Here is a 17,864-nt window from a genome sequence, read left to right on the forward strand (position 1 = left end):
ACACCAGAGGGAGTGCAACAAACTATGTACAACCCAGATTCGGCACAAACAAGGGACTAAATTATTTTCGCTCCTATGCCACCAAAATGTGGAACGCCCTACCAACAGTCATTAAGACATGTGAATCCCTTGACTCCTTCAAAACCGCTCTCAAAGGGCACCTACGGATGGCTGCAATTCGAAACTGGCCTCTGTAAAATCTGAATCCCCCCACCCCCCCCCCCCATTTTCCCTCACTGTATATTGTATCTTTTCCCTTTTTTGCTTCCCATATGATGAATTCCTGTTCTGTTCTTTAGCTACATAGAAATGTCTATTTGTATGTCTCTAAATGTTTGTATGTCTTTAAATGTTTTGATGAATTGAACAATGTGGACCCTGTTGTAAACAAGTGTAATGCTTAATTGGGTCGTCCACTCACAGTTGACAGTCTTTGTATTGAGTTTGTGCTTAAAATGTACTGTAAATTCTACAAACTGTTAATAAATATTTCAATCAATCAATCAAACCAGTATGTGTAATAAACTCCAGATTTCAGAACTTGCTGTGTGATACGTGATGCTGTAGTGTTGTCTTCTTGTTCTGCTCGCAACTAAACTGAAACATCACTCATGTGACCATGCAGTCTCAGCACCATGCAGTCACAGTCACATCCTTTGGGCGACTCTTTAGGTACCACATGGATCGTCAACCAAAATCACAACACATTTCCACATAATAAACTCACAGGCAGCAGGCTGTGTCATCAACATGCGCCGGTGTGGAGTTCTGCTGGCGCCATCGTTCGTAGCAGCGTGTGTGTGTTGACACTGTGCTACTGCAGCAGCCACTGCTTCTGTTTTTCTACTGACTGAGTGTCATTTTTATTTTAGGTGAGTGCGGGTTCATCCTATTTGACGTAGAAATCGCGTAATTTGAAGAGGAGATATGTAATTACACGGAGTAGTTGACTCGTCATTGTCGACCCGGCTTCGTTGAGAAAAGTAACAATATATACTGTTAAGAGTAATGTTAGCTTAGTTAGCAGAAAGCTAGCCAGGTGCTTTGGGGTGTGCGCGACTTTTGCCAGATTATTTTGGTGGATGGAAAACAGATTTGTATAATGTTTCATTGCGTCTCACCCTCCCTTAGCCTTTACAATGACATATCTGTGGCTCAGTTAATCCAGAATGAGCTGGTTGTGTTCGTACACATTTATTTGCAGAATACTGTGTCAAATACATAAACATAGACATTGTGAGGGTCACTCTAAACTTCAGCTCAGCTTGGGTAGACCTGCGGGTTCAGCATTTATAACCTGAGCAACAACCACATAAGGGCTTTGGGGCCACGCTTGAATTTTGTTAATGGACACATTTACGTATTTTAAATTGAAACAAGTGCATGGCGACGTGACTGCATGGCTTTGCCATTTTCTCCCATTGGAAACGCGTCATGTTTTGTGAAATAAAGTAATAAACTGTAAAGTTAAGTATACAACTGGGAGGGGAGCATATTATTTAGCTGGACAGGAGACTGGAGTAAACCATAAATTCTTGCGACGTGTGGACTGACAGAGAGAGACGAGAGTGTGTGTGTGTGATGTGTGACATTGTTGTTAGCTGCTGCTAGTGCTATAGCTATAACTGCCATTCTGTCTGCCTTTGCTTTCCAGGGCAGGTCAACTAGCTTAGAGCCACTTAATTAGCTCACTACAGTTTTCCTATTGTCTGACGTATGTGGCTTGTTTTTGACCTTATCTGTTTGACCTCATGCATTTATTTCGTGGGGCTGATGGTGGATGCACCTGCTGAGCACTTACCTCATTATGTCCTCCTATCGTACTCTTCCATTGTGTGAACAACAAGTGATAACATTTATTTTTGCTTGACTGTGATTTACCTAAATTATTAAACACCTCCACTAGAGTCAAGCTAGCAATATGCCACAGATTGTTATTTTACTTAGTGATAGTTTAATTTCTATGTACAGTATTTATGGTGGGCACTATAGTTGCAGGATTCAATGGTATGAAGTTATTCATTAACTTGACCATGGACCCCGAATTAATTTTAATGAATAAGCTCTGCTCAACTAGTATATTCAGAATAGTTCTGCTGGTAAAGGATTTCTGTATCCTTCTCGAACTCTGGTTGGTGTTTAGTGTTTACATCAACAAATAGGGGGACATGGTATTATATAATCTTCATCACCAATCATAACCCAAATGTGTATATTAAACTCAAGTATTATCATGCACTTGCTGTGATTGAAAACAAGATAATAATGATTACATTTTGTCTGTATTTCCATTTTTACACAAAACATTGTTGCAGCTGGTGTAGAGTAAAAATGAACCCCATAGAGCGTCGCAGTCCCAGCCCCTTTCATGACGACGCCAGGCCCAGGAAATAATTCTCATTTTTCCCATAGACATTTCAAAAAGTATTTATTTAAAGACCTTATAAGCGTCGTACAAAGCCAACTCGAGTTGTGACAAATCATGACAACAAACACAATATTTTGGACCAAACAAATAATTACATAGAATAAAAACAACAAAAAAGTGTTGTAACCTGCTGTTTCTTTCTTCTTTCTAATTATTTGATTCATGATTTCTCACAACTCGAGTTGGCTTTGTGCGACGCTTAAAAGGTCTTTAAATAAATACTTTTTGAAATGTCTGAGGAAATTTTCTGGGCCCTGGTAGGGGGCGGGACTGCGACGCTCTACCCTTTAAGTTGTCAAACACTGGTGATCGGTCACTAGTCACTAGCCAGTGTCTCTGTACTTGTCAGTCATTGAGCAAAACTTTAAACAACTTCTTGCTCCAGAGGTGCTGCTGTCTGATGCCTCTAGTTTACTATGCTTCATATCCACTATCTAACTGGTACAGACAAATATATTTTTTTTTACACAATGTGGTGTGTAGTATTGTGTCTGAGATTCTTGTAATGTTGACTAGAATTTAAAGGCTGCTGTAATAGTTCAGGACAGGTATGTATTATGGCGATTTTTTTTTTTTATCGCCAAAGTATATGGATAAAGTGGTTAAAGTGATGCTGTATTATTGGCTGGGAACCCCCTGGACCACCCCAAGCACCCATGGGGGTCCCCGGATTTCACTTTGAGAAGTGATAACCACCACTGTACAGTACAGGACTTATTTAACCACTTCTAGTAGCTTTTTAAGTAGAAGAGGACATCTGAAGAATTGGTCACCTGCCAAAGTGGCCGGTTGGATTGGCAATTGACACATTGGCCTGTATTTTGCGTGTCTCAAGTACCAGGTCTTATTCCCTAACTTGAGTAAACTAAAGACCTGGAGGCGTGATCAATGCCATTTGGCTATTCTGAGTGGCCAAAGAGCATTGATCACGCCTCCAGGTCTTTAGTTTACTCAAGTTAGGTAATAAGCAAAATACAGCCCCTCGAGTTTAAGCTTCAATCTGTACGTGTTATGTTGGTTGATACCACTAGATGGTGGCCTTGCTAAGGTCATAAAACATTCTCTCCTAGTGGAAACTCACTCAAACTGCCAGTTTATCAGAAAGTTGCCAGCAAACTGCTCTGCAGAATCAGCCGCTCACTGACAGTAGTTGAGAAGAGATTTCTGTTTGACATAGTTGATGGACATTCATAATTCACAGCTTTTTACTTTTCAAAACCTTTTTTGTCCTAATGCCAGTCATAAATCCCCAGATGCATTTAAAATCACACCTGTGTGAAGTGAGCGGTGCAACTGTACCGTGTGGGGGTCCTTGCAACATCCAGACCCCCAGGAACGCGCCCAGGGGGGTGGCCCGGTTCCGTTGAGAAATTACAGTTACCGTGTGGGGGTGCCCGGGGGTTTCCCGGAACATTCAGACCCCCAAGAACATGCCCAGGGGGTGGCTCGGTTCCCGCGAGTCTTCCCGTGTTCGAAATGGATGAGAAATGACAGAGTTACTGTGTTGCAGCTTTCCGTGCTCGGACATACACAGGCGCAGACACAGGGACATGCATACTTATTACATACATGTATACACAGAACACACACACATTGCTACATAATGCAGCGGTTAGGCACCGCTCAAAAAATGACAGGAATATTTGATTCCCCCCCCCCCCCCCCCCTTGTGTGAACTATGAAGAAATAAACAATCCATCCTGTTTTTTCCCACATCAATCTACCCTTGAAATTACTCTGGAGGCAATGTTGAACGGTGTGAGGATAGAATTCACACAAACAACTTTGACTTGCTTTTTTAGGCCATGGTGGTATGGTATGATATGTGGATCCGGTAGGAGTTGAAGATGAGACACCTAACTCCCTGAGATTTATACTTTTGAAACCAAAGGATGCCTTTGGAGCTGTGAAGTTAGAATGCATATTCTCTGTCTACGTAGGCTAGGGGATAGAATAGACAGAGTTGTCTCCGTGTTCATATCATGGAGTGAACTGTTTCTTCATCACAGTGCGTGGCTGACAGTGATTTCATCAATATTTGATGTTTACAGTAATTAAAATGCATGTACTGTTACTGTAGGAGGAGAGACTGCAAAAGGCAGGCATAGTAGCCTAAATCTTTCAGACTGTTTTTGGGTGATGAAATTTGTCTGTATTTTAGTATAATGCTAAAGTATCTTAAAAAGTTCCTTGCTCAAAGATCCAGTCAAAACTCAAAACTATCTTTTGTTTTTATACATCCCTAGGCCTGAACTCATCTCAACTCTCCTCCTCCTCCTCAGGTATATCCAGCTATGGATATAGACAGTGCCAGTTCGGTGGTGCTGCAGGCCCTGACCCAGGCCACCAGTCAGGACACGGCTGTCTTGAAACCTGCAGAGGAGCAGCTTCGACAATGGGAAACCCAGCCCGGATTCTATTCTGTTCTGCTGGTAGGAGATTTATAATGGTGGAGCTCTGTATACTGTAGTACATACATGTGAGGGATTTGGGGCTTGAAGTTGAAATATTTATAATCCTTTGACATTTCTTTTCACACAATGTCAGTGGATTATACTTTACATATGGGAAATATAGCCCCCAAAATGCAGGCCACCATTGTCTGTGATAGGGCTTTCACAGACTGGCTTTAATTATTATTATTATTTTTAAATAATAGTAATAGTAGTAGTAATAATAGTAATTATAGTAGTAGTAGTAATAGTAAAACTGTGTACATTGGTGACTAAAACCAAAGATGGTTTATGTATGAAGATGGGCCAACTTCATTGGAGCCACCATAGGCGAAATGGTACACAAAGCCTACAAATGGTCTCCCCATTTGTAGCCCCCCCCCCCCACACACACACACATACTCAGTCTAGTAGGTGGCGGTAATGCATGCATGATTCCAAAATCAGCCCCCATCAACCAAGAGTCTAAGGCAGTTAGTTAATTAATTATTAAGCATTGGAACACACATTTTATTTCACTTTTAAATAATGAATGAATGAATGACTGAAATATTTATTTTCGTGTCATGCCACTTTGGCCCATCCCACATGGGATTATATGACACATTTGATATTACAGTCCTTCCTGTTCATATTCCAAAATGCATTATTAAAGACATGAATACTGTATTGTACAGTACAGTATTTGAACAAAAATGAAAACAAATAAACAAGGCCATTTTACATGTAAATGGCCCTCCTCCTCATTGACCAGGCCTTTTCAAGGAATGAGGCTAGTGAAAAGGTGTACTTTTGAAATACCGGTAGTCGTTTTAGTTCTCCAACCATATAAATTCATGATTTGGATCTATCTTATTAAAAAGTCTCTCCCTAATAGAGTTGTAGAATGGCATTTCATTTTAAATTTCCTTTAGATCACACAGACTACATAATCTATCCTCCTCAACCGTGCCAACATATGTGCCCGTCTCAATATGCAGACCAAGTATGCCAGCAATAATTTGGGCACAGGATAGTTTATAATCGTTTTACATATGTCATTAACAAAGTAGATTTTCTCCTGATTTGTCTCGCTAAAAGAAGACACTTTACTATGAATATCTTGTAAATATTTTGTGCCTTGTTATGATTGGGTCCAGTATTTAGTTCAGTGACCATTAAGCTGTGTTCACGTTCATTCTCCCATTGGAAATGAATAGACTCCAACATTCTTCCCGTCTCCTAATAATGTTGCCGCCCACCTCACGCAGATACGGGAAGTAAAGCAAAGTTGGCCTCTCTTGCTAATTCTCCTCTTGGCTATAACTATAATCTTGCTGATCTTGAGGCCTACAAAACCCCCCTTTCCCCCCTTTTTTATCAACTAGTCAACTAGTACCAACATGGTCGACTAGTGGATTTACTAGTTGACTAGTTGAATAGTCGACTAGTTGCTTAATGCCCTAATCTGTGAGGTTGAGAATTTGGTGGGGGTTTAAGAGGGCATGGAGTACGGCTTAACTACCTAAAATTGTTTTATTTATTTTCCAGGAAATTACTAAATCTATAAACATTATAAATAACTTGTCACACTGATTTTGATGTCGTCCATGCAGAACATCTTCAACAACCACATGCTGGATGTGAACGTCAGGTGGCTGGCTGTGCTGTACTTCAAGAATGGCATTGACAGATACTGGAGACGAGTTGCTCCACAGTGAGTACCCCCTGCCTATGTCATCCCCATCTCCGTCTGTCACTGTCTGTACTATCTCTGGGGTTTTGTCTCTTGATCTTTATTACTGTCTCTTGGTTTTTGTCTTTGATCCTCTGTCATGTCTGTCTCTTTCCACTTAGGCTCCTTTTCTTTTCTTTTTTTAACTCACCGATTTATTGCATGCCATTTTCTCTTGTTCTCTCTGTTCCTATTTCATCATGTTGTATTACCTGTCGTGCCTGTTCTGGAGTTGCAGTATATTGCTTCAATTTGGTCCTTTTTAATCAGTCATGTTATGTAATTATTCAGCAATTTATTCTTTTCCATCTATCGCTTCTGTCTATATTGATCGCTTCTGTCTACATTACATTGTTGGGAGTTGAATGGAGCATTTGCCCTTTACACCTACATGACTCGGGCTGGCACCTAACGAACCCTGAGGCAATCAGTTCTGTCTCGGCACACTGGAGGGACATTGTTTCACCATTTTATGTCTTCTATTACCTTCCCTTTTACTTCCCTTTGTCTCTATAGTTTTCTCCTGATCTAAGTTTCTCATCTGAAAGTTCATGTAATGTGCTCAGCTGCTGTTCAGGGCGGATTTGTTACTTGGGAGTTGGGACCCAAGTGTGATTATATTTGGATCACTGCCATGTCCCTCCCTATAGGCTTGGGTAGTGCATGTGAGTGACAGCAACAAGTTTGAGAAGTGAACACAGAATAGCATTTCCTATCCCAAACGGAATGAATACCACTGATGGAGAAACAAAACCTCTCTGGTTAGCACAATCTCATTGTAACGAAGATATTTCTTATATATTTAGCTATTACACCTGCAAACTTCACATGCAAATTGCAAGCATTAACCTACCACAGCAGCTCTGTGTCACTGAAACACTGAAACCTATTTTGAGGGTGCTAATTAACGTCTGACGCTAGGTCTTCACTTGTGCCATGGGGGTGTGTCCAGTGTAATGGTGGGATTTACATATTCAGCATGTTTTGCCACCAAGTCTTCTCAGTGCACTGTTACAACAAGTGCAACCCTCACATATCCCTTTTGCGTTTTGACTCCCTTGTATCTTTGCCTCCATTCTTTTCAGTATATATTGTATTTATTTTCAGTATATATTGTATTTTCTATCCTTGTCTTAACAGCGCCCTGTCAGAAGAGGAGAAGATGTCACTGCGTGCTGGCCTCATCACAAACTTCAATGAGCCAGTCAACCAGGTCAGTGGAGTGGACTGTGTGTGTGTCAGAGACGACACTTGAGATTGTATTGCCAGTATTATAGTATTTTTTGTCCTAAACATCCATATATGGAGTTCTGATAGCCCCATAATACACTCTTCTCACTGAAACACACATCCAATGCCTCCTGTGTAATATGATGGTGTGTTTCAGATGTCACATGCACACGTCCTCTCTGTAATAAGAAGGTCTATTTAAAATTTCACATGCACTTACTCACACTCACTCTACCTATGCTGCTTCTCCACTGCTGCTCGGATTCGTATCGTTGCTGCTAATAACCATTCCCGCTTTTCATCACTCCAGTCCTGCACCTCAGCATCCACCTGTAGGCTCTGACTTTAGCTTTGCTCTCAAAGTTTACTAACATCACTAATTTCTCTCACATTTGATAAGCTTAGGCACAACTTTTGATAATTACATACTACTAGTCCATATACAACAATATACAGTGAGTTTATTTTTTCATATAATTATATGGAAATTACTTAAAATTAGAACATTTTAAGAGTTTAAGAGCTATCGCAGAATGGAATTGCACAGTGATAACATTACTAGTGGAGGAAGCTCCTACTTCCTCCACAAGTAACTCCACTCCTAAAATTAGCTCAACTGAATATATGTGGTGGGGCAGATTCAAACCTTTTCGATCAACCAGAAATAATTGTTTGATTACAGTGCGTGTTTTGTGATACTGTGGATGAGGATCGAAATAAACAATTTAAATATATAAATAATGTTTAAGAGGTTTGGTGAACAGGTCTACATGTGCTTTATAATGCCCTGTGCAATGACTTGATCGAACTTAATCCCTACAGTACAGATGGATGTGCATCTCTCTTTCTAAACTGCTTTGACTTTGAGTTGTGGCCATTCGTCGTGGTTTCTTTAAGACTACATCATGACTGATAGGTCTATACAGAGAGAAATGACTGTTCAAATCCCATGTCTCTGGCTCTCCTTGTCAAACCAAACCACTAGGGGCCATTTTTCATGTTTGAGTTTGAGGCCTGATTAGTTCAATTCAGTGGTGTGAGTGTGGGTGGATTGCTTAAAGGATTGAATGTAACATTGTGATTGTATTTTGACCGTAATTACAAAACAATTACTTCACTGGTTACATTGGCCAACAGCCTTTACTAAGCCTGTATAAAATTATTTTATATGCTGTAGATTACATGAATGACAAACAAGGGAGAAAAACAGCTACCGGTATATGCTATTGTTCATATTCATAACATATAACCACAATGGCAAACCAACCATGGGGAATTCATGTTTTGTGTATGTGTGTGAAATAAGCATCATGCTGAATCAGTTGTGGCTGCTGTGTAAATGGGATCAATTCCACTTTGCTGTGCATCGTTTGTGTAAACCATTCATCTCCATTCACAGCTGTCTACTCAAATGAGAGGTTGTTTTATTACCATCTGCATGCAATTGCTCTCCTTTACCGTCTGTTCAGGGGAACATGTTTTAGAGGCACGCATGCACGCGCACATACACACCACTAGGGATGCACCGATCCGGCTTTTTGGCATTCGATACCGATTTCGATACATGGGGGTCCAGTATCTGCCGATACAGAGTACCGATCCGATACCCCCCACAAAGAAACGTAATAACCTATTAAGCTGTATGCCTCACTGTGTGGAGTCTGGAATCATTATTTTGTGTAAGGCAACATCAAGGCTTGACTTAAACATTATTTTCCCAACTTTGTAAAACAAAATGTAACAAACACAGATATAAATGCACTGAATTATTTATTAAATAACTGTGCAACAATTAGACCAGGTTAATGTGTGCGCAGGCTAGCCTGGCTGCATTCCACATGTTATTCTGTCAATACTACACTGCTGTGTCACAGAGGAGGTAGAGTTGTTTTCATACTGTAATTACACATAATTATCGGATCGGATCGGATCGAGTATCGGATCGGTGCATCCCTACACACCACTACAACCTTTCATATAACTGTTTTTTTTCTGTTTCTTTGCCCCTCCTGCCAGATAGCGACCCAGATTGCCGTGCTCATAGCCAAGGTGGCCCGTCTGGACTGCCCCAGGCAGTGGCCGGAGCTCATTCCCATCCTCCTGGAGTCGATAAAGGGCCAGGATGGCCTGCAGCAGCACAGGGCCCTACTAACCTTCTACCACGTCACCAAGACGCTGGCGTCCAAGCGGCTAGCACAGGACAGACGGCTCTTCCAAGACGTGAGTAGTAGGCACACATGGCCGACCGCTCGCAGTCATGTCACTGGTTTGTTTTTGTTATGTCGGCCCTCCCGACTAGATGTCAGGGTGCAAATTGTTTACCCACGATGTAACCCATGTTTTTCACCTAGTTTCAATTGTTTAATGTAATCCTGGGTGCTACACTCCCTCTGCCAATCTGGGGAGAGCAACGGACTGACCTCATGCATCCTTCCAAGCCGCTTCTTTTCACCTGACAGGGTGGAGTTTCTCCGGTTGGATGTAGCGTGTGGAAGGAACACGTTATTCCAACCAGTTCCTTTCCATCAGGCGCCCTGGCAGGCCAGGGGGAGGCAGTTTAGAGACTAGCATTACTGCATGTTTTTTCTGAGGGTACCTAGGGACATGGGGAGAGCATGCAAACACCACACTTGTTTTAACCATATGTTTTTATACTGTCTGTTGCTTTCCTCTTTCTCAGACTTAAAAAAACTGTGTGAAATGTAGAGGTGTTGAAATGTATTGATTCTGGGGCACCAATATCCTAGTGGTTAAGGCGTGTACAGTACCACTTATAGGCTCTGATGTAGCCTATAATGAAGCGAGTCCTGGGTTCAATATTTTTAAATTACTACTGGAAAGAGGCTGAGATCAGCAAGTCTTAAAAAACACAAGTAATTTCAAAGCAGACATCTTGGGCACATTTCTTAGTTGACTACATACCTTTAGTAAAATCTGCAGTGTTTTAATGCTGATGTACAGTACCATGCTGAAAGTCACTGATCTAAGCACTCAACAGAACTACAAGTTGTGATGCGAAGGACTGTGAAGATCTACAAGGTGGCGAGCAGTGACGCACAATTAATAATATAATATAATAAAACAGCGATATAGCTGCAGAAGATACAAATAGTAGAGAGGAGCGCATATTGGATTGGTCTTTTATTTAACAATTATTAAACAGCGACTGAAACAGGCATTACCTCTCAATAAAAAAACTCCAAACTCCTCTGTCAATTGTAAACGAACGGTAACATGAATGAACTCTTCAAGCCTGACACATGTCCGAAATAAAATCAACCACGGTTGATTTGATTGATCATAAAGTTAGTGTGACTGTGAGTGTGCGTATCCGTATACAGGCACTTTCATGTAATGGGAGAAATCCCACATAGTTAAGAGTAAGACAAGTTGCCTCATAGTCATGCTGCATGTGCTGTTGGTCGATGAAGAATTTCATTCCAAGGTTTGTCAATCATATTATGGTTTATGGTTCAAAGTAAACCATACTAAGTAAAAAGAAGAGATCTGGTCATCATTGTGCTGCAGACAGTGCATGAGTGAGAGTAGCTCCGCTCTGCTAATTGATCTGACATTTGCGCAACTTGACTGGCATTACAGTAATTAGTTATTTGCCAGCACCTGCTCCAATATAGGCCTATCAAATCAAATCAAACTTTATTTATACAGCACATTTAAAACATCAGAAGCTGACAGGCTGAAACAAGCGGAACATCACCATCGGCGCACAGACAAAAAGAACATAATTTAAAAAAACACAGGCAAATAGCCAAATAGTAGGCTACATAATTAAAATAATACGATCGGGTGCAATTAAATGCCAAAGAGAAAAGGTGTGTTTTCAGTAGAGATTTGGTCTGGGTCTGTCGGAACTGCTCGCACACAGTGATGGAACAGGACCCTGGTAACCGTGCATAGCAACCGGAGCGGTCAAAAAAATTAAACACAGCGAGGCAATGCTATAGCGATTATTATTATTATAAGGCTGTACCCTAGACATTTTTTTAGGACTCAAACTTCGCCAGGAATATTCGAGGACCATTTGTTTCTAATTAATTTTAAAAATAACCATTGAGATATCCGTCTCGATCAGAGTGCAGCACGTCTCCCCCGCTCTTTATCAATCTCTCTCTCCCAACACACACACACACACACACCACGAAAACAGCTGATCTGCGCACTGACAGCATAGCTTGCTCGTTAGCTGTTCCTCGTTAATTTGTTCCACCTGTGTATGAATGCAGCTTCAGAAGCGCATTGAAGTGGGCACAGGGAAAAAGCAGAATCTCCGTGACCCTTTTGCTTAACAATGATCAGAGTTCACTCCTTTTTGGCTATGTGATGCTAGAGAGCATATGCTAATATATTATGGCTGCTACTGCTAGTAAGAACAGTTCCCCCTATCAGCGATCATGCTGTTGTGTGTGTGTGTGTGTGTGAGAGAGAGAGAGAGAGAGAGACGCCTATTCATAGTCTGGATTTTCGGTGGTGAGGTGACCACCGCTCCGGTGGTGAGCTGACCACCGGAGCTGAAATAACATTGAGCGGTGGTGAGTAAAAACAGAGCGAAGGGCTGGAGCGGTGGCGGTGGTTTGCTCTTCACCGCCACCGCTCCAGCCCTTCTCTCTGTTTTTACTCACCACCGCTCAACGTTATTTCAGCTCCGGTGGTCAGCTCACCACCGGAGCGGTGGTCACCTCACCACCGAAAATCCAGACTATGAATAGGCCTTTAGTCTCCAATCACCAAATTAATGTGCACAGCAGAACAAGGAGAGATTTCTTTAAAAAATCTTAACTTCTGACAGGAATGCACTAGAAACTTACTTTTTTTGTGGTTGGACGCCGTCATCGAACGCATCGCAACGCCGGCAGTGGAGCACCCTTCAATGACTAAAAAGGGAACATTCCCTGGCGCTGACAGTGACTGATGCTCGATAGCTGCAGTGGAGCCCCGGCCTTAAGAGCTGCTATGTACAAAAACTTAAAGAAGTGCACATGTAAAGTTGCAATGCACTGCAGAAGGATGTTTTGTTCTTGACGATTGGACATTTTCACAATAGGGAGGCAAAGCCTGTTAGGTTGCTGGTAAAGTAGTGATGTGCAGGAGTAGCCCTAGAATGGCTTTGATATTACATACAATTCATGTATTTCAAATACACTGCCAGATAGTGCAGGAATGGCACTGTGACAAATTTGAGAACACTTCTAATGAAATGTCATCTCGTTGTCTTTTTTTATTTTTTCAAATCATTTGGGAATGTCTGTAGCAGCAGGAATATCCATACTTTTGCAGTACCATGATTTGCCTGTAGGAGATGCTGTTTAGCTTCTTAATGAAACTTGGGTCAGAACCTAGATCTTCTACCATCAGTGTGTGTGTGTGTGTGTGTGTGTGTGTGTGTGTTACTGTCATAATGGTGTGAAATATCAGACCAGATGCTGAAGTTACAAAGAAGCGGCAATACAAGTGAGGGATAGATGGATGATGAGAGAGGGGGCTTCATCTAACCCAAGAAGCTTGTCTTTAAGCAACATGGGGCATCCTTCACAGGGAAATCTGAGCCCCATTAAACAGTGCAGCTGTGAATGAAATGGCCCATGAACTGCTCTCCCCTCTGACGACATTGCTGGTCGGGTGGCATGCCTATACACATTATGCCAACACTAGCAGTCTAGCACAGAAACTAATGGCCCTGAAGTAAGTAAAGTATACAATCAATGCATTAAAGTCCACTTAAATACTGCCTTCAGCGTTGGCTTCAGGGTTTGCTACAACCCAGCATCAACACAAGACAAACAAGGCATACAATAGAACAGAAACATCAACAGTAAAAAACTGAATAAAAACAAAAGACAAAAAAAACTAAAACAAAAGAGGTCATGTGATGTACAGCAACAACAATACATATTACAGACTTTTGGATTCCTTACATTCATTGACAACTGGAAAGACACAGCCCATATTCACTCCATATCCACTCCCCCAGCTAAATACTCTGTCCATTTCTCCCATCTTCTTTCACCCAGCTCTTTTTGCAGTCTTATAGAATAGGTCATCTGTTCTAAGTGATGTACCGGTAGTTGTTTCACAATGTTGATTAATAGGTCAGCAGTAGGACAGTTATTTTGTAACCAATGTCTTGTAATAGCTTTTTTGCTTGCTACAAGTAAAATCTTAAGTAAGTAGGAGTCATCCTGATTTAGCCCATCTGGGAGTTGTCCTATAGGTACAAAGATGTGAATGTATCATCTATTCCAAAACCAATAATGTTTGAGATAAGTGTTGTCACTTCCTTCCAAAATGGTTGAATTACAGGACAAGACCAAAAGACCTGTGCATGATCAACCACTGTATCTCCACATTCTCTCCAACAGTCCATATGGTTGCCAGTCTGTTTGGACTTCTGTTTTGGAGTAATAAAGAAGCGAATCTGGTTTTTCCAACAAAAGTCTCTCCAAGTCAAGGAATTGGTGGTCGTTGATTGCGTTTCCCATATATTCATCCATAGTTACTTCATCACTTATATCAGTGCCCAACTCTTTTTCCCATCGCTCTTTCACATATATTGTAGAGTCGTTTTTCAACGACATAAGTCCATTATATAGTTTACTTACAAGACCCCTATTACTTCCTGAGCCATAAGCATTTGTAAATACAGTGGTTAGGCTTATTGTAATACCTGGAGTAGACCCTTTTTTACCAAAATAATCCCTTACCTGCAAGTATCTAAAAAAAAGTCCTGGTTAGCCAACCCATATTTCTGCTTTAGGTTTTCAAAACTGTCAATATCTCCATTTCTAATCATAGTACATATAGAGGTGATGCCATTGTGGTGCCATTGTTTATACCTATTGTCTAATACTGCTGGTATGAAGTCAGGGTCATATGCTGGCCAACTTAAAAGTTTTGCCTCCCTCTGAAGCTGGAAGCGTTTAACAACTTCCAGCCATATTTTGAACGATAAATTTACCCACTGACTCCTTGTCTGAAACATTCCTTTCTCTCTGTCAGTGCAACCTAATAGTGACTGTATTGGTATATCCATCAGGGATAACTCTATGCTTTTCCATTTTGCAATGTAGGGTCGGTTACACCAATATACCAAGGGTCTTAGCTGAGCTGCTAGATAATAGTCCCTTAAAGATGGGAGAGACATGCCTCCTCTCTCTCGGGGCAGTTGTAGGGTAGAAAATTTCATCCTTGGCCTTTTTTTATCCCAAATAAAACGTGAGACATGTTTATTCCATTCCCTGAATAGTTTTAAAGGTATTTCTACTGGCAGTGACAAAAAACTAAAAAGGTATAGTAATCTGGGTAAAATTACCATTTTGACTGCTCTTATTCTGCCACCTAAATCGAGAGGAAGCATGCTCCACCTGCCAAGATCATCATACATCTTTAACGTTGCACCTTTGTAATTCAAACAATTATTGTGACAGGTCCTTGGGCAAATTCACACCTAGATATTTAATATGAGATGAATACCAATTAAATTTGTATTTTGTTATGTATTCTTGTGTAGGGGGCGTTTGATGTTTAATTTACGTCATATTTAGCGGAATTCTGACGTAATTTCTGCGTTCATTGCAGTTCATATTGATTTACGGCACATATGACCTCATTTCTCCTTTCATTGAACTGAATTTATGTGATTGGTTGGTTAGCCGATTTGCTCGTCTACATATGACTACATTTTCCTTCATTGTCAACGGCATTTAATGTTTGTGTTGCCACAAATTTACGTCATATTTGAGGGACAAATGACCTAATTTCTCCTTTCATTGTCAATGGCAAATATGAGACGTGTGTGGACAAAAGCTGTATATAGGAGGGGCTAGCGCCTTTCAAAAAAATCCTAAAAATAACTAGCTTTTCAGGTGCAGGAGGATGCATATGGAATTGGATAATATTCTATATCCGTTAAATGAATATGGCTGGAAGGATAGATAGATGGATAGACAGATACATAGACCTACTTCATTAATTTTCTTGGAAGAATTCTGGTGTACCTGTCCTGAACCAACCCTCACTTGGATTGTTTACATCCCTACAAATCAAATGTGTGCAGTTTGTGTATGCCACATCAATTCAGACAAGATCTCTGTTTCACAGTACTTATTACGATTCCCTTGCAGATTAATTGAAGTCTAATAAAATATACTGTTGGAAAGCTATTAATACTGCAGAAAGGTCTTTGCCCATAACACGTAGCATTACATGTGAAAAGTTCCCTTTTGTATTCATACATGATTACCTCAAGGCTATGTTCATGGCCTAGTTTTATGTCTTTAAATAATGGATGATTTAAAAACCTTCAGTACAACGTCGTACGATTTGTCACACATGTTACCGCAGTGAAAATAGTTCTCTGCATTTGACCCATTGGAGCGGTGAGCGGCAGCCAATGAGCGGTGAGCTGCAGCTGCGCAGCGCTCAGGAATCATTTCCTTAGTTGATTTGACCCCCTGCTCCCAATCCAACCCATTGATGCTGAGTGCCTGTGGTGGGAGAAATTCATAACACTAGTAGTATGGATTAATTGAATGTGGCCTACTAGTAAGAAAGGGAATTGTTCTCCTCTGACAAACTGTGACAGTTACAAATAGCCCAAACTTCTTCTTATCGTGTCCACAATACAGTTAGTTACAATCATAGACTGTAAAAAATATGGACAAAGCGTTCCCCGGGTCTAACATGGGCGTAAAATGAAGCCTGTAATTCCTTGCACTGTAAGTCGCCGTATTTCTAGATCCGTTTGGGCCCAGCTGGCCATTGGCTGGCTCCGTTTGGGCCCAGCTGGCCATTGGCTGGCCCAGACAACGAGGTGGGACTTCCCCCCCCCTTACTCTTTGTTGGTTTTTATTTTGACTCAACGGGGGGTGGCTCCCGATCATAGACTGTAACGGTAGCCACGCCCCTCAGAACATACGCGACTTTATGGTAAAACAAATTAATAATGGGACCATCATTTTCCAAAAAGAATATTATGACATGAGAAATGAGACTTTAAACTAGTGACTGGAAGCAGAAAGTATTCATGACCATGTTTATTAAGGTAATGCAGTCTAGGTGAAGTTGGACCCAAATACATGGGCCTCTATGGAGATATGGGTTTTTTTGGGCCCAATGACGGCGCCACAACAGGCCATTATATGAACTTTCAGGAAGTCCCGATTTCCTTAGTGGCTTCACGAAATATCTGTCTGACTGCCCCCCTGGTTACAATACACGCTAGATGTGGTTCAGCCACAGCTGAACACATTGCTGTCCCTTTTCGTTGAACTCTGCCAAGTCCGATGCTGTGCAGGGATGTTCCAGCAGGGGGCATGTGAGGAGGTGCTGCATGGTCTGCGGCTCAGTGCCACAGTCACACACAATGTCCTCGTCATCAGAAAAACCCAAACTAGACTGCACCTTTAACAAAACCCATGTCCTTGTAAGGATTTGTTGAATGACCATCTGTTGGTCATTCGAACAACACCTACATGTCCATGTAAGGAATTGGTCCCTTTATCCGTTGTTACCGATGTGAACATTGCCTGTCAATATAAGTGTGTGTGGGGATTGATGAAGGAGAGCTGGGAGGCAGTGATGCTGCCATTCTGTGTACTGACCATGTACTGAGAAACTATGAATACAAGAATGGAGTTTGAATCCTGATCCTGAGTCCTGCGATTTCCTGTTTTGTCTACTAGTCATCTACCGGCATTAAAGCATGCGACAACATGCCAAGCAGGGAGGCATTCGGTCCCATTTTTACAGTCTTTGGTATGACCCGGCAGGGGATCGAACCCCGACCTCCCAGTTTCAGGGCCGACACTCTAACCACAAGGGCACTGTCTGGTACAGTCTCATATCTCTTCAGAGCTCTTGAACTTCTTTTCACATGTTTTTGAGGGGCGCTAGCTCCTCCGACATCTGGCTTTCGGAAATTACGTCATATGGCAGCCATGGCCACGTCTATGAACTTTTTCTATTGTTTGTTTAGAACACTTCTCAAACATGGAGTACAGCCGTGTCTATAGACTTTCTAATG

The 17,864-nt window shown here is 41.4% G+C and overlaps 1 protein-coding gene across 1 annotated transcript in view; it reads left to right on the top strand.

Moving 5' to 3' along the window:
• Positions 1-772: 772 nt before the first annotated feature.
• The window catches only part of ipo11 (importin 11), a 196,512-nt gene continuing 179,420 nt past the window's right edge, over positions 773-17,864 (top strand). Inside the window, exons 1-5 of the mRNA XM_083785031.1 lie at positions 773-872; positions 4,711-4,860; positions 6,477-6,577; positions 7,736-7,808; positions 9,842-10,045. Of these exons, the coding sequence (XP_083641157.1) occupies positions 4,723-4,860; positions 6,477-6,577; positions 7,736-7,808; positions 9,842-10,045 (516 nt within the window). The 5' untranslated portion in view covers positions 773-872; positions 4,711-4,722. The remainder of the gene's footprint in view (positions 873-4,710; positions 4,861-6,476; positions 6,578-7,735; positions 7,809-9,841; positions 10,046-17,864) is intronic.

The sequence above is a fragment of the Protomyctophum parallelum genome (assembly GCF_964188405.1).
Source record: "Protomyctophum parallelum genome assembly, chromosome: 15".
Taxonomy (NCBI): Eukaryota; Metazoa; Chordata; class Actinopteri; order Myctophiformes; family Myctophidae; genus Protomyctophum; species Protomyctophum parallelum.